Below are 16964 nucleotides of genomic sequence, written 5' to 3'. Positions count from 1 at the left end.
CGCAAGAAAAAAGAATAAAGGAACTAGTGGAAAAATAAGATAAGGAGAAAAAAAATACACCGTAACTCTCGTTTTTTCGCAGGGGGTTGCATTACAAAAATGTCCAGCAACGTAGAAACATTTAATTCTGTATTTATTTTTCAAGAACAACCCAAATTTCCAGACTCAATTATGTGTCTTAAAAATAAAAGAACTATACTTCATAAACTTTTTATAACCAATAACTTCTGTCCTGCAAAGTTATAATTCTGAAAATAATCTTGCCGTTATATTGCACAGCTATATGGATTAAGGACACATTCCGCTTTACATGAAACTTTGCCGCCATCATGTGGACGTTATGGAAAGTTACATTTACCTTACGGTTTTGCCTTACAGAAACCACATATTTTTCTATCATCGAACATTTTTGAAAACTAGAGAGCACCTAAGACCCACATGTGGCTCCCGAGCAAGTTTAGCGGGTGGAGAGGTCCAAGTATGTTGGCAATGGAAAGCATCTTCCTCTGTTTAGCCAATCAGAATACAGAACAAATGCACGATTAAATATCGCTAAATTGCGAAAAAGTGATAAATAAAGCGCAATACATATATTTAAAATTTGATTTGAATGTAAAAAGAAAAACATAACCTTTGATAGAAATGAGTCAAATTTATCACCCAACAGTCCAGATCCAGCTGTATATTCGACATGGCTTCATCTGAATCGTCTCTCACTTGTTTATTTAAAATAATTTTAAAGAGTTTTTTTTTTTTTAATCCACCAATAATAAAAGTATCATTGCTTGCGATCGTTTAAAATAATATTTCTTCAAAATACATTTTTGGGGGGAATGGTAAAACTTTTTCCTCTGCTGAGGAAAACACACTTAGCAAAAAATGTAGTTTTTTTCATGTTACAACAATATATAAATACATGTTTCTCTTTTAAAGGTTGAAAAACTTAAGCCAGCATGACTTTAAGCCAGGAGATGGCAGCAGAGTAAGACATGTTTTGCCTTTATTGCTTAGACACACTCAACAAACTCTTCTTTTGTCATCTTTCTGGGGGTTTGTTCCTCCTCAAACAGGCTTGATAAAAGTAAAAGCAGATAGGTGCAAATAAGGCATAAGGACCAGCTTGGTGGCATCAGGGTTGAGCAGCCGCCCTGGGACTGCGAGGTCACAGGTTCAAGCCTTAGTTCGAGTCAGACCTAAGGCTTACAGCACTGGTAGGGTTGGAATTGGGGGGCTTAGTCACCTAATGCAGTGTTTTCCAACCAGTGTGCCGTGAGACCTTGTCTAGTGTGCCGCTGGAATTTGCCCAATTTTATCTTTCCAAAAAAATCAGGCCATTATTCAGTATTTTTCAGACAGGGAACTGTAATAACCATCCATATCAGTAGGTGGCAGTAGATTTTTATATACTCTTTATATACTAATATGAGGTAGCGCAGTACATTTAATAACTGAATTTGTTTAACAAAGCGGTTTATGATTGCACTGTAAAAAATAAAAATATTAATAAAGCACATCATTCTTTTTATTTTTAGCATTATTTTCTCCCTTTTATATACTAATTATCTGCTTATGAGGTAGTACAGTGAAATATTTGACATAACTTCATTTTCAAACATTTTCGACGGACGGTGTGCCTCGGAATTTTTTTTTATAAATAAAAGTTTACTTTGGTTCAAAAAGGGTAGAAAAACCCTGACCTAATGAATAAAAATCGGGAAAAAAATCCCCAAATGAAAAAAAAAAAAACATAGGGGGTTCTTTGAACTCAATTGGGCATTGATAATACAGTGGAACCTCGGTTTTCGAACGCCTCTCATTTCGAACAAATCGGAGTCCGACCAAAAATTTCAAGAAATTCTTGCTTCGCTGTTGGGTCAAAAAAATCGGAGTTTGAACGCCAGTAATGCCTGAGTGCGTACGCTAGAGTGCGATGCTGAGCGGCGTACGGGTGTCAGTGCAAGCAGCAAAGTTGCTACAGGTGAAAAAAGAAAAGTAGTGCGTACAACTATTGCATTTAAGAAAGAAATAATAGCAAAATATGAAGGAGGTGTGCGAGTGTCTGATGTTGCTAGGGAACACAGCATGGCTAAATCTACGATCAGTACGATACTAAAGAATAAGGTGGCTGTGAAATCTAGTGATGTGGCTAAGGGAGTGAGTGCTATAAGCAAGCAACGGCCGGAAGTTTTGGAAGAGGTGGAAAACTTTTGATGATTTTCCTCTCCCCACCGTCCACCTGCGCCTTCTGCTGACCACCACAAAGGTAAGAAATCCTATTCATAATTCTTTTATTTAACCTTTTTTTATTTTTACACGTTCATGTTAGCGTAATCTTTCGTACGGAAGATTACGATAACGCGAACGTACGATTAGCCTGGGTTAGCTTTACGTTAAACATTCATGGTAAACATTCAGGGTGTTGGAACGGATTAAAACGATTTACATTATTTTTAATGGGAAAAATGATTTCGGTGATGGAAAAAAATCGGTTTTCCAACAGGGTTCTGGAACGGATTATGGTCGAGAAACGAGATTACACTGTACATACTTAAGAAAAAAAATATTTAACTTTCAAGTATTTGTGGACCCCCTAAATCTACACACCTCACCTTTAAAGAATTGACCAGCCGATAGTAATACTAGTGTCAAAAACTGCATTTGAATCAAAACTTGGAAGGTTACTCAAATTCTGCATTCGTAATTAATTATCTCATCTCATCTCATTAGCTGCACCGCTTATCCTCAGTAGGGTCGCAGGTGCTGGAGCCCATCCCAGCAATCATCGGGCAGTGGGCAGGGGACACCCTCAACTGGTTGCCAACCAATCGCAGGGCACACAGGGACAGACAACTCATTCGCTCATTCACACCTAGGGACAATTTGGACCGGCCAATTCACCTGAAATGCATGTTTTTTTTGGAACGTGGGAGGAAACCGGAGTGCCCGGAGGAAACCCACGCAAGCACGGGGAGAACATACAAACTCCGCACAGGAAGTCTGGAGCTGGATTTGAACCCACGCAGGAGGTTCCCATGACATGAACTGTGCCGCACAAGCGCTAACCACTGCGCCGCCTTGCTGCCCGAAATACTAAATAATATACTAAATAATTATAGCTATGAGTACTATACAGTAGTGCAAAGAGAATTGAAGACGTGTAATTAATTATATCACACAGAAAACAGTCTCTTTGTGCCCTGCAAACCGCAAAAAAAGGCAATTCAGAGTAAACTATTGGTGAAAGTTACATACGTTTTATTAAACAAGGTGAGTAAAAAATATAATAGACCCTGAAATCTCAATTTCCCTTTATACCAGATCGAAAACACGCTACTGCACAACGGCCATTCACCCAAACTGTGCAAACTACATTAACTATGGTGTAAACATGCCACCGAATACATTCCAGTCCATTTAAGGGTTAATGTAGCTCGATAGCAATATATCCCCCATTAAGTCACTTAAAGTCAGAATAAACCGAATCGAATGGGAAAACATAGTATGACGTTTAACGCCTATTTGGGGATTGTCAGTTACCAGAAAAATACTGTAACATTTGTTTATGCGTGATTTAAATCATGACATCAATCGTCATGATTGTCATATCACAAAACATCTTCCAGCAAGTTTGGAGCACAACGTCTGCACAACAGAAGTCACAATTCTGCCTGCAACTAAGATTTAATAATGATTTGTAAAACCAAACAATTTTCTATGTTTCTGTTTGAATCCTTCTGTAAAGACACAAGTAGATTTCCCTTTTCAGTGTTAAAAATCACAAAAATATATCACTGATCCACAATTCTGCACACCAAACTTCCCTGCAAAATATTTGGGGAATTGTGCTTCGTGGGTTATTTCAGTCTTATTTAATATATCTGAAATTTAGCAGGAAAACAAAGCATTTATACTTTAGATGGATCGAGGTACGAGTGTCTTCCCCTCAAAAATACGAGGATTATATAAGAAGAAGATTGCTGTATAATCATTATATAAAAACCAAGGATACCATACGGAGCCTTTTGTGTACTTTTCCCTGCAGGTACTATTTGTCAGGTGTGTCCCCAGTGCAAGTGTAAGTGATGGTGTTGCTGCAGCTGACAAAGCAATTCTTCTTCTGTTGGCTCTTTGACTTGTTCTCTACGAGAAAAGACAAGCAGACAATTTGGGGCCAGTGACCAAAATAAATGATTTGAATTCAATAGAACAGAACAGCAACATACTTGAAGATGAGTTGAACAGATGTTTCATATCTGATCCTCTCCACATCTGAAACGGAGCAGCTGTGACTGCGATCCCACTTGTAGGTAAAGTTCTGAAAAAGGACATTTAGCAAAAACGCGCCTTATAGTGCTGCTGTTGTCAGGCAGGCGTGGTAGAGGACACCATGAGGATTTTAAATATGGAAGTGCGGGCGTTGATTGTGTACGAAAGAACAGGTTTGTTCGGTCTGCAGAATATTGATGCTGTTAAAATGTGACTGCCTGCCCATTTTGAGCCCCGTGCACACCTGATGCCATGCGTGAAAGAGGTCGATAGGGCCTAAAAAAGCCGGGCCCGCGGGTATTAAAGCCCAACCAATTCACTTGATTTTCACGACCCGAAATGTAATATTTTATTTGTGAGGACCCGGGAGGAAGAGGGGTGACCGCCACATGCCTGCTTCTCTGGATCCAATGAGTGCAGTGCACGTGGGAAGCCACAAACGCTAGAGATAAGATAAATAATCCAGCCCGAGCCGACCCGGCCCACAGGTTTAAAAACCCGAACCACCCCGATTAACTTGATTTGAGGTACCAGGCCCGAAGTAAACCCGAAGCTGCATTTCGGCGCCATGCATACTTTGGCACCAAAGTGCCTTCTTCGGCAGAAGTACGCGCAGCGCCGAGGTTCAGGTTCAAATTTACTTCAGGCTCTGTCCCGCAAATCAAGTGTGCACTTCGGCGCCGCAAGCACACACATCAACTGCTAAGCGCTGAAGCGTAGTGGCAAAGCGCGCACTCCTCCCACCACAGAGGCGCGCACCCCCACCAATTAAGTGCGCACCCCCCTGCCACTTAAGCGCGCACTCCCGCCACGAGGCGGCCATTCCCGCCGCCTAAGCGCGCACTCCCGCCGCCGAGGCGCCCACTCCCGCCCAGTGGCGCGCACTTCCATCACCGAGGCGCAAACTCCCGCAACCGAAGCGCGCACTGCTGCAACCGAAGTGCGCACTCCCGCCACCTAACCGCGCACTCCTGCCACCGAGGCGCGCACTCCTGCCACCAAGGCGCGCACTCCCGTCACCTAAGCGCACACTCCCACCACCAAGGCGCAAATTCCCGCAACCGAAGCACGCACTGCCGCAACCGAAGTTTGCAATCCCGCCACTGAGGCGCACTCCTGCCACCGAAGCGCGCACTCCTGCCACCGAGGCCCGCACTCCCGTCACCTAAGCGCACACTCCCACCACCGAGGCGCAAATTCCCGCAACTGAAGCACGCACTGCCGCAACCGAAGTTTGCAATCCCGCCATTGAGGCGCACTCCTGCCACCTAACTGCGCAATCTCGCCACCAAGGCGCACACTCCCACAACCGAAGCGTGCACTCCCGCCACCGAGGCGCGCACTTCCACCCCCGAGGCGCGCACTCCCGTCACCTAAGCGCGCACTCCCACCACCAAGGCGCAAATTCCCGCAACCGAAGCACGCACTGCCGCAACCGAAGTTTGCAATCCCGCCACTGAGGCGCACTCCTGCCACCGAAGCGCGCACTCCTGCCACCGAGGCCCGCACTCCCGTCACCTAAGCGCACACTCCCACCACCGAGGCGCAAATTCCCGCAACTGAAGCACGCACTGCCGCAACCGAAGTTTGCAATCCCGCCATTGAGGCGCACTCCTGCCACCTAACTGCGCAATCTCGCCACCAAGGCGCACACTCCCACAACCGAAGCGTGCACTCCCGCCACCGAGGCGCGCACTTCCACCCCCGAGGCGCGCACTCCCGTCACCTAAGCGCGCACTCCCACCACCAAGGCGCAAACTCCCGCAACCTAAGCACGCACTCCCGCCACCGAAGCGCGCACTCCCGCCACCGAAGCGCGCACTCCCGCCAACGAGGCGCGCACTACCGCCCAGAGGCGCGGACTCCTGCCACCAAGGCGCGGACTCCCGCCACCAAGCCGCGGACTCTCGCCCCGAGGCTTCCGTAAAAAGGATTCTAGAGCACGTACAGCCAAAACAGGGTCTGTTGGTGTGACACCCTACTGTAAATTTAAGTTCAGATTGTACCCTCTATACACTGCAATGGACCATTGGCAAACTTAGCTCAGCTTTAGCTCTGTAAGCCCTAAAATCAGTTTCTCACATTCATTGTAAGGACACATGCGTGAGCCAGAGGTTCTCATGAAAACAGCCATATCTGTCTCGTGAGCCGTAGGTTCCCAACCCCTGGGCTAACTGATGTTCGAGCTTTTGACTAGCGGTGAGGGGTTGTTGGTGTCATCTATTTATTATTTATTTATTTGAAATCACTGAGGTGGTTGGGTATCAATGTTCCACAACTAATTCAAATGAATGATCTATGTCCAAAAACCTTAAATGCATATTTCTAAAATAAATCCCCAAAGGATTCCAACAAGATAGGTGCATTTGCCTCCCCCACCACATCCAACTTTGACAATTTTTTTCTTGATGTAATTGATTCATGTTGAAGGATTTTATACATTTGACTATGAAGGATTTTATATGATGGAATACAAGTTACATTTATTGAGTTTAATGCTGCAGTTATTTACTGACTGTGCCTTTATTCAATGAGCAGTGAAAGTTCAGGGCAGGCATGAGTGGTAGAAGATGTTGTTAACAGAACGGGACGTACTGCTGATAAGATAATCAGAACATCAAGACGGAGGACGACAAGCGTTGTTTTGAGAACAAGGCCCTGATGACGTAGAAACGCTTGGTGTTGTTTTGAGTATTCCAGACATCGCGACGTTCTTCGAGATGGTGAAGCCCAGGGGGTTTTATTGGCGCGCCCATGGGAGGAGTCGGCACGCCATTGTGCGGGGAGAAGATGGCCAATGAGAGGAGAGAGCTAAAGGAGTTCAGAAGAGGGCTTCCCAGAGACTCCAACGACACTAATTCTGCCGTTTTCGATGGAGTCCACTTAGTTAAATTGTTAATGAAACTAAATCTGCCCCCGTGTGGAAATGTCGGCTTTCCTGTTCATCTTTTCCGTCAAGGAACGAGCGCGCATAATGAATGAAGGTTGTGTTTGGTTAATGGAGTCAGATAACCAATTCGAACAATTTGGTAAACCGTACATCTTGATATTCCATTTCCAACAATGTACATTTTTGTGTGCGCATTCGATATACTTACCTCTAAAATGAGTGCCACAAACAAGTTAACCCACATGACTGAGGAGGTGAACCACCAACACACAAAGTAGATTTTGGACCACCTGAGAAATAGAGAACATATTTAAATTAGCCTCTGCATCATTGTCAAATGGCCGCTTTATTTTCTACATATCAGGGGTCACCAAGCTTATTAAGGCTGAGAGCTAATTTTTGTGACCTACTGAGGATGATATTCATTTCTAAAACACGTTATCATGTTGCTATGTTACTATCAGGGGTGGGCCGTCAGGGCCATCAAGGGCTTCTCTGTTGGCCTGACATAACAAGACATAACCATAACCAGAGATCAAAGCGGCTGCGGCCAGCAGCTCCGTGTTATTTCGCACTTATTGTTTTAAGTGTCTGCTTCTATCTTTTTTGTCCCGTTTGACAACTACACTTTGGATTACTTTCTATCCTATGGTTATGGGTTTTAACGCACAAAAATGCGTTTATCCGAGGAATAAACTCCTTGCCTTGAAGAATTCTCGTGCCAGCGTGATGAGGGGGCCCTATTGTGGATGCAGAGCCGGAGGTAGCTAAGCGGCTAGCGGCGTTATAAGTCTTCAGTACCGTCCGTAATCATAGTAAATATGAACTCTCTACAAATAAGACCGACGAACTGGCTGTGCTGATGAAAGCGCTGTTAGACAGAGACACGAAAGCCTGCGGGAAGCGGAGAGCAGGTGGACTCGCTATCTACGTGAACACGAGGTGGTGTAACCCTGGGCACAAAGATCTCCTCTGCTGCAGGGACGTCGAACTTTTGGCCTAGCGTGACGTCATCCACTCCGCTAAACTACAACACAGCACCCTGAGGCCATCCTGTTAATCTGTTAATAAACACCAAAGGATGCTGCTGGAAGTGTGAATTTCCCTACGGGGATGAATAAAGTATCTATCTATCTATCTATCTATCTATCATTATTATAATTACAACAAAAGTCAATTTAATTTTAAATATTTTCTCAAAAGTGTACATAAGTTGACCTGGGAAGGGATGGGCACCACCAGGCTGTACTTGCCCAAGACACACCATAGTAAATGGTGCCCCTATGGCCATAGTGGTTAAGGGATCCAACCAACCAACCAACAAACCATACATGTTTAAAATTGAATTGCATATTATGTACTTTGCATGATAAATTTGATCTATTAAGTTGCACTCATTCCAGTAGTTCTAGTTTAGAGTTTTTATCCAATCAGAATTCAGCTAGCCTGTGTTGTCAGCATTGTTGGGAATAACAGTTAATTTTTCAGTAACAGGATAATCGGACTCATATTTCTTCTTAATCTATTCTATATTTTCATTATTTTTTTCCCCCCCTTACAACGCTGTTAGCGTTACTGAGGGTCAAAAGTATTGCGTTATTTTGGCTGCAGAATGCTAATGGCGGCGAGTATCATGTCGCCATCAAAAATAGAGACTACCTTATAGTTAAATAGCCATTACAAATACACTTTTTACTATGCGCCGAAAGAAAAGGCAAATGAGGGCCGAGTCGCGAAATTGAGAGCCCTATATTTAACACTACCAGTGCTGTTGTCATTGCTGCAGCAACCGACTCGTGTCATTCACAAACGAAACGTCTCTATGAGCCGGCTCTTCGAAGTGAATAAAGGAAGCCAGCTCTCCGCCAATCAACAGCTGGTTCACTCAGAGACGGCATTTTTCTCATTGGTCAATATGTATTTTGGGGGATTTCTTATAGATGACTTTAAATTCGGTGAGCATAAAAATGGTTAAAATTGTTTTGTATTTTCTCCTTTTTTTGTATATTTTGAAATATTTTAATTTTATTTCCTGTCTTTTTCAGTGTATTTTTATATAAAATTTAGGGCACAAAAAGAAAAATCAAACCATATCTGGCCCTATGGGAAAAAGTAATTGCCCCCTGAAGCTAATAGCGAGTTGGGCCACTTTTGGCAGCGATAACAGAAATGAAACGTTTACAATAATTGTTAATGACTCTTTCACAACCCTTTGGGGGAATTTTGGCCCACTCTTCTTTGCATAATGGTCTCAAATCTGCCATATTGGAGGGTTTTCTGAACTGCTTGTTTAAGGTCACACCAGAGCATCACAATTGGATTTAAATCCTGGCTTTGACTTCACCACTTCAGAACCTTCATTTTGTTTTGTTTTTAAGCCATTCCGAGGTGGAATTGCTGGTGTGTTTCGAATCGTTGTCCTGCTGCATGATCCAAAAGCACACGAGTTTGAGGGCACAAACTGATTGATGGACGTTCTCCTGCAGGATCTTCTGGTAAACACCAGAATTTTTTAATCTGTCCTAGGCATGAGCCAGCAGATCAAACCAGTTAAGGTCAGTATTTATGACTCCACTGTAATAAAGACACTAGCCAAAAATGGCATGCATGGGAGAGCATCTTGATTATCCTCAAGAATTTTTGGAGAAACATTCTATGAACTTTTTAGAAGGCATAATAATGGCACAGAATTTGATAAACATGATGCCGACAGTAAAGCATGGTGGTGGCAGTGTGATGGCCTAGGGCTGCTTTGCTGCCTCAGGACCAGAACAACTTGCTGTAGTTGACAGAAGAATGAATTCTGGTGTTTACCAGAAGGACCTGAAGGAGAACGTCTGGCAATCAGTTCTTCCCCTCAAACTCAAGCAGAAGAGCAGCTTCAGCGACAGACTGCTGTCAGTTTTGTTCCACGGACAGACTGAGGAGATCATTTCTACCTCATGCCATGAGGCTCTTTAACTCCACCCGGGGAAGTAAAAGCCCACATTAGACCCCAGCCCCAAATTTGCAAATTACCCTATTTTTATTACAGTATGTATTTTTCGTAACACTATTTAAATGCTCTTTATGAACACGTTACATTGGGTATTTTTGTATTCTAGATCTTTTATTTTATTTTTTAACACAAGGATACTGCTGGAGGTGTGAATTTCCCTACAAGGATAAACAAAGTATCTAGCTATCTATCTCAAGCAGTCTTTGATTATACAGCAGGACAAAAATCCGAAACACACCAGGAAGTCCACCTCTGAATGGCTCATAAAAATGAAATGAAATGATCGGGGCGGCAGTAGCTCAGGAGGTAGAGCGCTCGTCTTGGGATCAAGGGATCCCAGTTCGAATCCCGGCTTGTCCGTGTTACATGTCGAAGTGTCCTTGGGTAGGACACTGAACCCCTAATAATCCCAATAAGCAGGTTAGCGTCTTACATTGCTGCAATACAAGGCCGCTATTGGGAAATGTGAAGCACACTGTAAAGCGCTTTGGGAAGTCATTGAATTGAAAAACACTATATAAATGCAGATCAATTCATTTCTCATAAAAACAAAATGAATGTCCTGGAGTGGGCAAGTCAAAGATTTAAATCCAATTCAGATGCTGTGGTAAGCTCTTAAACGGGCAGTTCATAACCCTCTAATTTGGCAGATTTGAATCAAATTTGCAAAGAAGAGTGGGCCAAAATTCTGCCATAGCGTTGTAAAAGACTCATTACGAATGACTGTAAACGTTTGCTTTCTTTCCAACTAGGTTCGAAGGGCAGTCACTTTTCGACACTTTTTGATTTTTGTGTGTGTGCATTCTTAATAGAATCAACAATTCAAAAGTGCATTTTGGTTTGACGATTTGAAAATTTTGTGAGTGATTAATATGCAAAAAACACATGAAAGAGGCTAATACTTTTTAACCACGCTGTATAAAAGCATCTAAATTCCCTAAAAAAATCACAATGGTGAGTTATTTTCAGAACCGGTCTGTGGGCTACTTAGGTGGTCTTTGGGGACTACCTGGTGCCCGCGGGCACCACGTTGGTGACCCCTGCTTCGTCTCCCCCCCCCTCACTCAGTGGTGTGTCTGCTATATGCATCCATGAAGGCTTGCCAGTTGTTGATTATCATGACATCGTACAGCAAAATGATGGCCGCCTGAAAACACAGAAAGCAATAAAAAATGAAATACATTTCTATTTTAGGGACCTCATCGGGGAATATAGTTACTGTTTCATGCACTTAACAAAGCATAATAGCAATCTTAAAAGCACAATAACCTTAACTCGTAGGGGTAATCAGAGCTGAAAACAATTCCCGACTATAAAGACCATTTCAAAATCCGAAAACCTGAAAAAGGATTTCTACATAGCTGCAAACGTATTTCACACTTACAGCAAAGTCATCAAAATTGTTTGCCCAGTAGCCTAGCTGTTCATAGGTACCACACTCAGTACTGAAGTTAGTGGTGGTGTTTTCCGTGCTTGCGTTATAGAACACACTGAAAACACATACAAGTAAAAGTCCATTACAATATAACAGAATACCAAGTCACTTAAAGGTGCATTGCAGATTTTTAACTTTGAACATGTTTTAAAGCAGGGTAGGGAACTTATGGCTCGGGAGCCATACATGGCTCTTTTCATGAGTACGCATGGCTCCGAAATGAAATGTAACTATTGCACATCTCTTTGTGGCGTTCCAAAGTCAAGTGATTTCATCCCGATTTTGGTCCATATAAAGTCGAAGCAACGTAATGCAGAAGTTTGATTAGAAACCATTTAAACTGATAAATAAAAACGCTGGCAAACGACTTTGATTGGGTGAGCAGTACAGGTGGGCGGATCCCTGCACACAGCGCAAGGCACTTCCTTCTCTCTCTCTCGCTCAGTGCAATATGACGATATGCTAATCGTTTGCAGTCATTTGTGACATTTTTACAAAAGACCTTTGCATGCACATTGTTTTAAAACAAATTTCGTGGAAAAAAAATGCCTCAACACTCTTAACTGAAGGTGGAAATAGCATATTTACATTAATTTGGGACACAGGATTTGGCATTATTATCATTTCATACACTTGATGAAATCATCAAATGACGCACAGCGAAATCAAATGTGCTGAAGAATTAGCTTTTGTCTAGAGAGCGTGTTTGGCAGTTTTTTCAATTTTGTCTGAAAATATATCATGTGGCTCTCTCAAATTCTTTTTAAAACATTTTTTGCTTTTATGGCTCTTTGGGTCAAAAAGGTTCCTGACCCCCGTTTTAAAGGTTCTGCATAATTCACCAATGTACAAGTTAAAACACCGCTGAGGTGGCAATCAGAAGTCAGAAACGTGGCAATGCACCTTTAAGAAAAATGAAACAAACTTTAAGATGACATTCTTTTCAATCACAGTTCTTAACAGTTGTGACTAAAATCTTTTTATGTTTGGTTTTAGTACCTCATATGTGCTGGTGGTTTAATAGCCCCCTCAAACAGCCAGATGCCAAACACAGCAAACACATAGTACACAACCTGCAGGGAAAGCAATGTTGGTTACTATTTTATATTCCATCGATTAGATTTCATCAGGGCGATGGGGAAATGACCAAAATACAAATCCAAGACCCAATTACTTCATGTACCGTATTTTCCGCACTACAAGGCGCACCTAAAAGCCTTTATTATTTTCAAAAGCTGACCATGCACCTTATAATACAATGCGCCTTATATAAAAAACTGAAAACTCCCACTACCTCATACGAACGTAAAATGGTACTTACGCCTATGTTTCTTGCACAGTGTTGACTGCACCGTTTACTGCTCACCTTGCACAATGTTGACTATTTTTTGCACCAAATGCATATTGCACAACCCTTACGATACCACACTGTATTACGATACCAAACTGTATGTAACATCCTACATGTCGACATTTCTTTGTGTAAATTATAACTATGATCTTATCCTCCTTGTTTTATAACCTTATCTTCTCTGTTCCTTTATCTTCTTGGTTTCTCTTTTCCTCACTGTGAATATGTGAGACTGGAGTGCCATGCCCAATTTCGTTGTCACAATATGTTAACCCATTTTGTAACAATGACAATAAAGGTATATTCTATTCTTTTCTATTCTAATATTGAGTCGCAACTACTGGAAGCAGCCGCCGACTGGATTTCCCCACCTGTAGAAGTAGTGCACGTTGCATACTGGGATATATTTTTGGGCGTTTTATTTCCTAACTAATGTGTCAATCATCATTTGAATCGGTCACTGTTGGATACAGTTATTTGGAACTTAAGGAAGAAGGTCCTTTTTAAAATTCACTGTCTGGTATAGGCTAAAGCGGGGTAAACAAAGCCCTCAATCGGCCCAAAAAGATGGGAATCACAAGTTAGGACGGTCTACAGGTAGGGAAATTAATTTGATGGGGTTAATCAGACAGCTAGCGACAAGCAACATTGATCGATGCAGAGATGCTTTTAGGCAGATTTATTTATTTTTATGTCTGTGTTATCATCGAAGGTGATGGCTGCAAGACGACATCTTTGGTGAGCTACCCCGGCTTAAATGTTTTGGGTATCTTGTTTCAGACAGATCGTGATGTTTCTATGATGAGTGTATTTTGAAATGGTCATCATATCTTGAATCCCACAAGTTTAAGCTTTCCAATGATATGTGGTATGACGTATGGAATATGAGGTATTTCAGTGACTGGTGCCATTGTACGGACACGTATTTGTTTATCAAAAGTCCCATAAGGGGTTAAGTTACTGTATATTATTTAGACTCTGTGTACCCCCTTTCTTTGTAAATAGCTTATGTTTCAATGTGGGCACATGCGGCTTATGAGTCTACAAAATGTTTTTTCCTTTTAAATGTACTGGGTGCGGCTTATAATTAGGTGTGCCTTATAGTCCGAATTTTAGGGTATTTTAATCATCAGAGAGCACGGCTCAACCCAAGGATGCCCGATGGTAGCCGGCTGCTCTCTAAATAGCCTTCTTAAGCTGAAAGAAGCCATCCAATTTGATTGTACTATTGTATAATGACAAAGATCATTCAGACAAAAGTTTGTGTTCTGTGTTTTAATTTTAAGATATATAGTTGTTATTTTCTTACAGTTGTAAATATCATATGTTACTGATATCTAATAAATAAATGTGGGTGCAAATATAACATTATAGTTTTCACATTATTTATTAAAAACAAAGGATCCATTTTTATGTTTTGTAACCAGAAGATAATTAGAAAGAGCCAAATTTCTGAAACATTTAATCCATTTATCACCGTGTACAAATCCAAATATTCAATTTTCATGTTTTGGCATTAAATAAGTTCACTTACCAATAGAATCCCAGCAAAAGCTCTTAGGTTTTTCACCAAGTCCAACAAGGTACTTGCAACCAAAGCCATGATCTGCACAATAAAGAGTGTGTCAGTGCATTGAAGAGAAATATACACCGTTGATTGATTCTTGCTTAACAAGGTCCCAGCAACCAGTATCGTGTTTTGTTGCTAGACCACAACATCCGATATCAAAACCAACTTTTTAAATTATTTTTACTCATGATGAGAAAAAAAAAACGACAATACAATGTGTAAACGGATGAAAAATATATGTGCAATAAATCAATAAAATGCGAGGTAAAGTGGCATTTTCATATGAAGTGAGAGATGATATCGAATCCACGGGAGTACAATTATGAATTTTGTATTAATAAATTGCATGTATTTTCAAAATAATATCATAAAGAAACAAATCATGACCAAAAATATAACATCTTACATATTCAACAAGACAACAAGGCCTTCTAGAAGGCTATTCGATTTAGGGATTAAATTAATCACAAGAAGTCTCAAAGGGCTTCACGGACCACCGAATGTCCACGCCTAATGTGTAGCTTTGTTTTTCAGTACTATGCTTTATCATTCATCCCATCTTGTAACGTTATAGAGCATTTTATTTTATCAAACCTTTATTTTTCGGTTTAAAAACAATACAGGTTACTTATATAAACCTTGAACTAACAAAATATAGCACTGAAGCAAATCACGAACATATTCAACATACAAAGGATTGTCCGGAACCTCGTTCTAAGTAGGACAGCGTCTATAATTGTAAAAATAATCGACAGATTCGTTGATTATGAAAATAACCGGTAATTTCAGCCCTACTTTTTAATGATGCTCTTGCATATGTGTCACAGCTGTAGTTGTAGTAAATGCTTAACAGCCATAAAATATCTATTAAGGGGTTCGATTCAGACGTTGCAGTACTGAAGAATTAGGTGTGAAATACACAGCTGTAGTTAAAGTATTTAATCTGCACTGCTCCTTTTTAGTATGATCCAAGAGTAACCGATAACCACTTTCTACAGCAATACCAGAAAAGGAAAACATATTTTCCCGGAAAAACTTACCTTGATATCTGGTATGATGCGCAAGAAGCGGAAGACAATCAGCATGTTGACAAAACGAACCATTTCCCACAGAGAAAATGTTCGCTGGGAGGTCGGGCTGCCATGGACACAAATTGGGAGAATCAGGCTCAGTTTAAGCCTTGCTGTCTTCTGACGACCATGAAAAATATTTTTTTCTATTTTCACTGTACATTTTCCCTGCGGCAGAATTTTCAGAGAAGTAATTATTGGCAGACGAGCCCTGCTAAGCAAACAAACCAAGACCAACTGCAAATAACAGTAGTCCATCCATCCATTATCTTATCCCAGACCTCCCTATCCCCAGCCACTTCTTCCAGCTCATCCAACAGGATCCCGAGGTGTTCCCAGGGCAGCCTAGAGACACAGTCCCTCCAGCGTGTCCTGGGTCATCCCTGGGGCCTCCTGCTGGTGGGACATGCCCGGAACACCTCCGAAAGGAGGCGTCCAGGAGTATCAAATTAGAGGTAAGATCGGGCCAAAAAAAAGCAGCCGAGCCCTACGCAGGCCCAAGGGGTATTAAACCCGACCCAGACCGAGCCCGACTAATTAACTGGATTTGCTGGCCCGAGCCCGAAATTACATATTTTATTTATAAGGAGGGGTGATTTATGAGAACAAATTAAACTCTGCCTTTTGTTACAACATCTAGGCCTAAGTTAAATAAAACTGTAGAAACATTTACATCTTTTATATTTCTGTGTCTGCACTGCAGATGTTACATTAAGCGACAATCTGTCATTGACGGGTTTTTTTAGAGGCAGCGTAAACATTTAGGGGCGTCCGTCATTTTGACGACTTGATCATTGGGCCATAATCCACAGCAGCAGTACGTCCTTAAGATTCTAGCGTTGGCTTCGCTGAGTGTCAAACTGACACTCAGCGAAGCCAACGCAAGTCTCTGTATCATTTTCGACTATCAATTTGAAAGTGCTCCACACTTCACTCTTACCAGAGTGTGTTTTCCTTGTCAGTTCTCCTCTCTTTAGTTTATCCTTCACTTCTTGTTGGTCCATATCGGGGATACCAGGCCAAAATCATGCGAATTTGCGGAGGGGAAGATTATTAAGAGGACAGCATTCACGTGCACAGAGCATGCTCTGGCTCCGTTAAATAGCAATTACAGCTCCTTCTCCGTTTTATCCAAATTATTTATTTTATAACAAGTATTCCTTGGTCTAGTATCCATACATAGTTTAAGTATATATTTTTAATGAACATATATTTATAATTATTGATTAATTAAAAAAAAACAACAAAAAAAAACAGGATAGAGCAGGACCGGACCCAACCCAACCCGACCGTAATGACTGACATTTCAGGCCCGACCCGGCCCGAAATTGCCTCGGGTTCGGGTTAGGGCTTGGGCTCGGGCCATAAATCTTAGGTCTATATC

The 16964-nt window shown here is 41.8% G+C and overlaps 1 protein-coding gene across 2 annotated transcripts in view; it reads right to left on the bottom strand.

The window, feature by feature from the left end:
* Positions 1-3238: 3238 nt before the first annotated feature.
* The window catches only part of tpcn2 (two pore segment channel 2), a 44200-nt gene continuing 30474 nt past the window's right edge, over positions 3239-16964 (bottom strand). For both annotated transcript variants that reach the window (XM_088333542.1, XM_088333543.1), the window contains exons 19-26: positions 15551-15647; positions 14475-14546; positions 12589-12662; positions 11539-11644; positions 11219-11301; positions 7365-7446; positions 4224-4315; positions 3239-4140 (exon numbers count right to left, since the gene is read on the bottom strand). In XM_088333542.1, the coding sequence (XP_088189668.1) occupies positions 4053-4140; positions 4224-4315; positions 7365-7446; positions 11219-11301; positions 11539-11644; positions 12589-12662; positions 14475-14546; positions 15551-15647 (694 nt within the window). In that variant the 3' untranslated portion in view covers positions 3239-4052. The remainder of the gene's footprint in view (positions 4141-4223; positions 4316-7364; positions 7447-11218; positions 11302-11538; positions 11645-12588; positions 12663-14474; positions 14547-15550; positions 15648-16964) is intronic.

Source organism: Urocampus carinirostris, chromosome 4, assembly GCF_059441175.1.
Source record: "Urocampus carinirostris isolate Australia breed hairy pipefish chromosome 4, RoL_Ucar_1.0, whole genome shotgun sequence".
Taxonomy (NCBI): Eukaryota; Metazoa; Chordata; class Actinopteri; order Syngnathiformes; family Syngnathidae; genus Urocampus; species Urocampus carinirostris.
The sequence above is the reverse complement of the archived record's forward strand: the minus strand, read 5'-3'. Positions and strand labels throughout refer to the sequence as shown.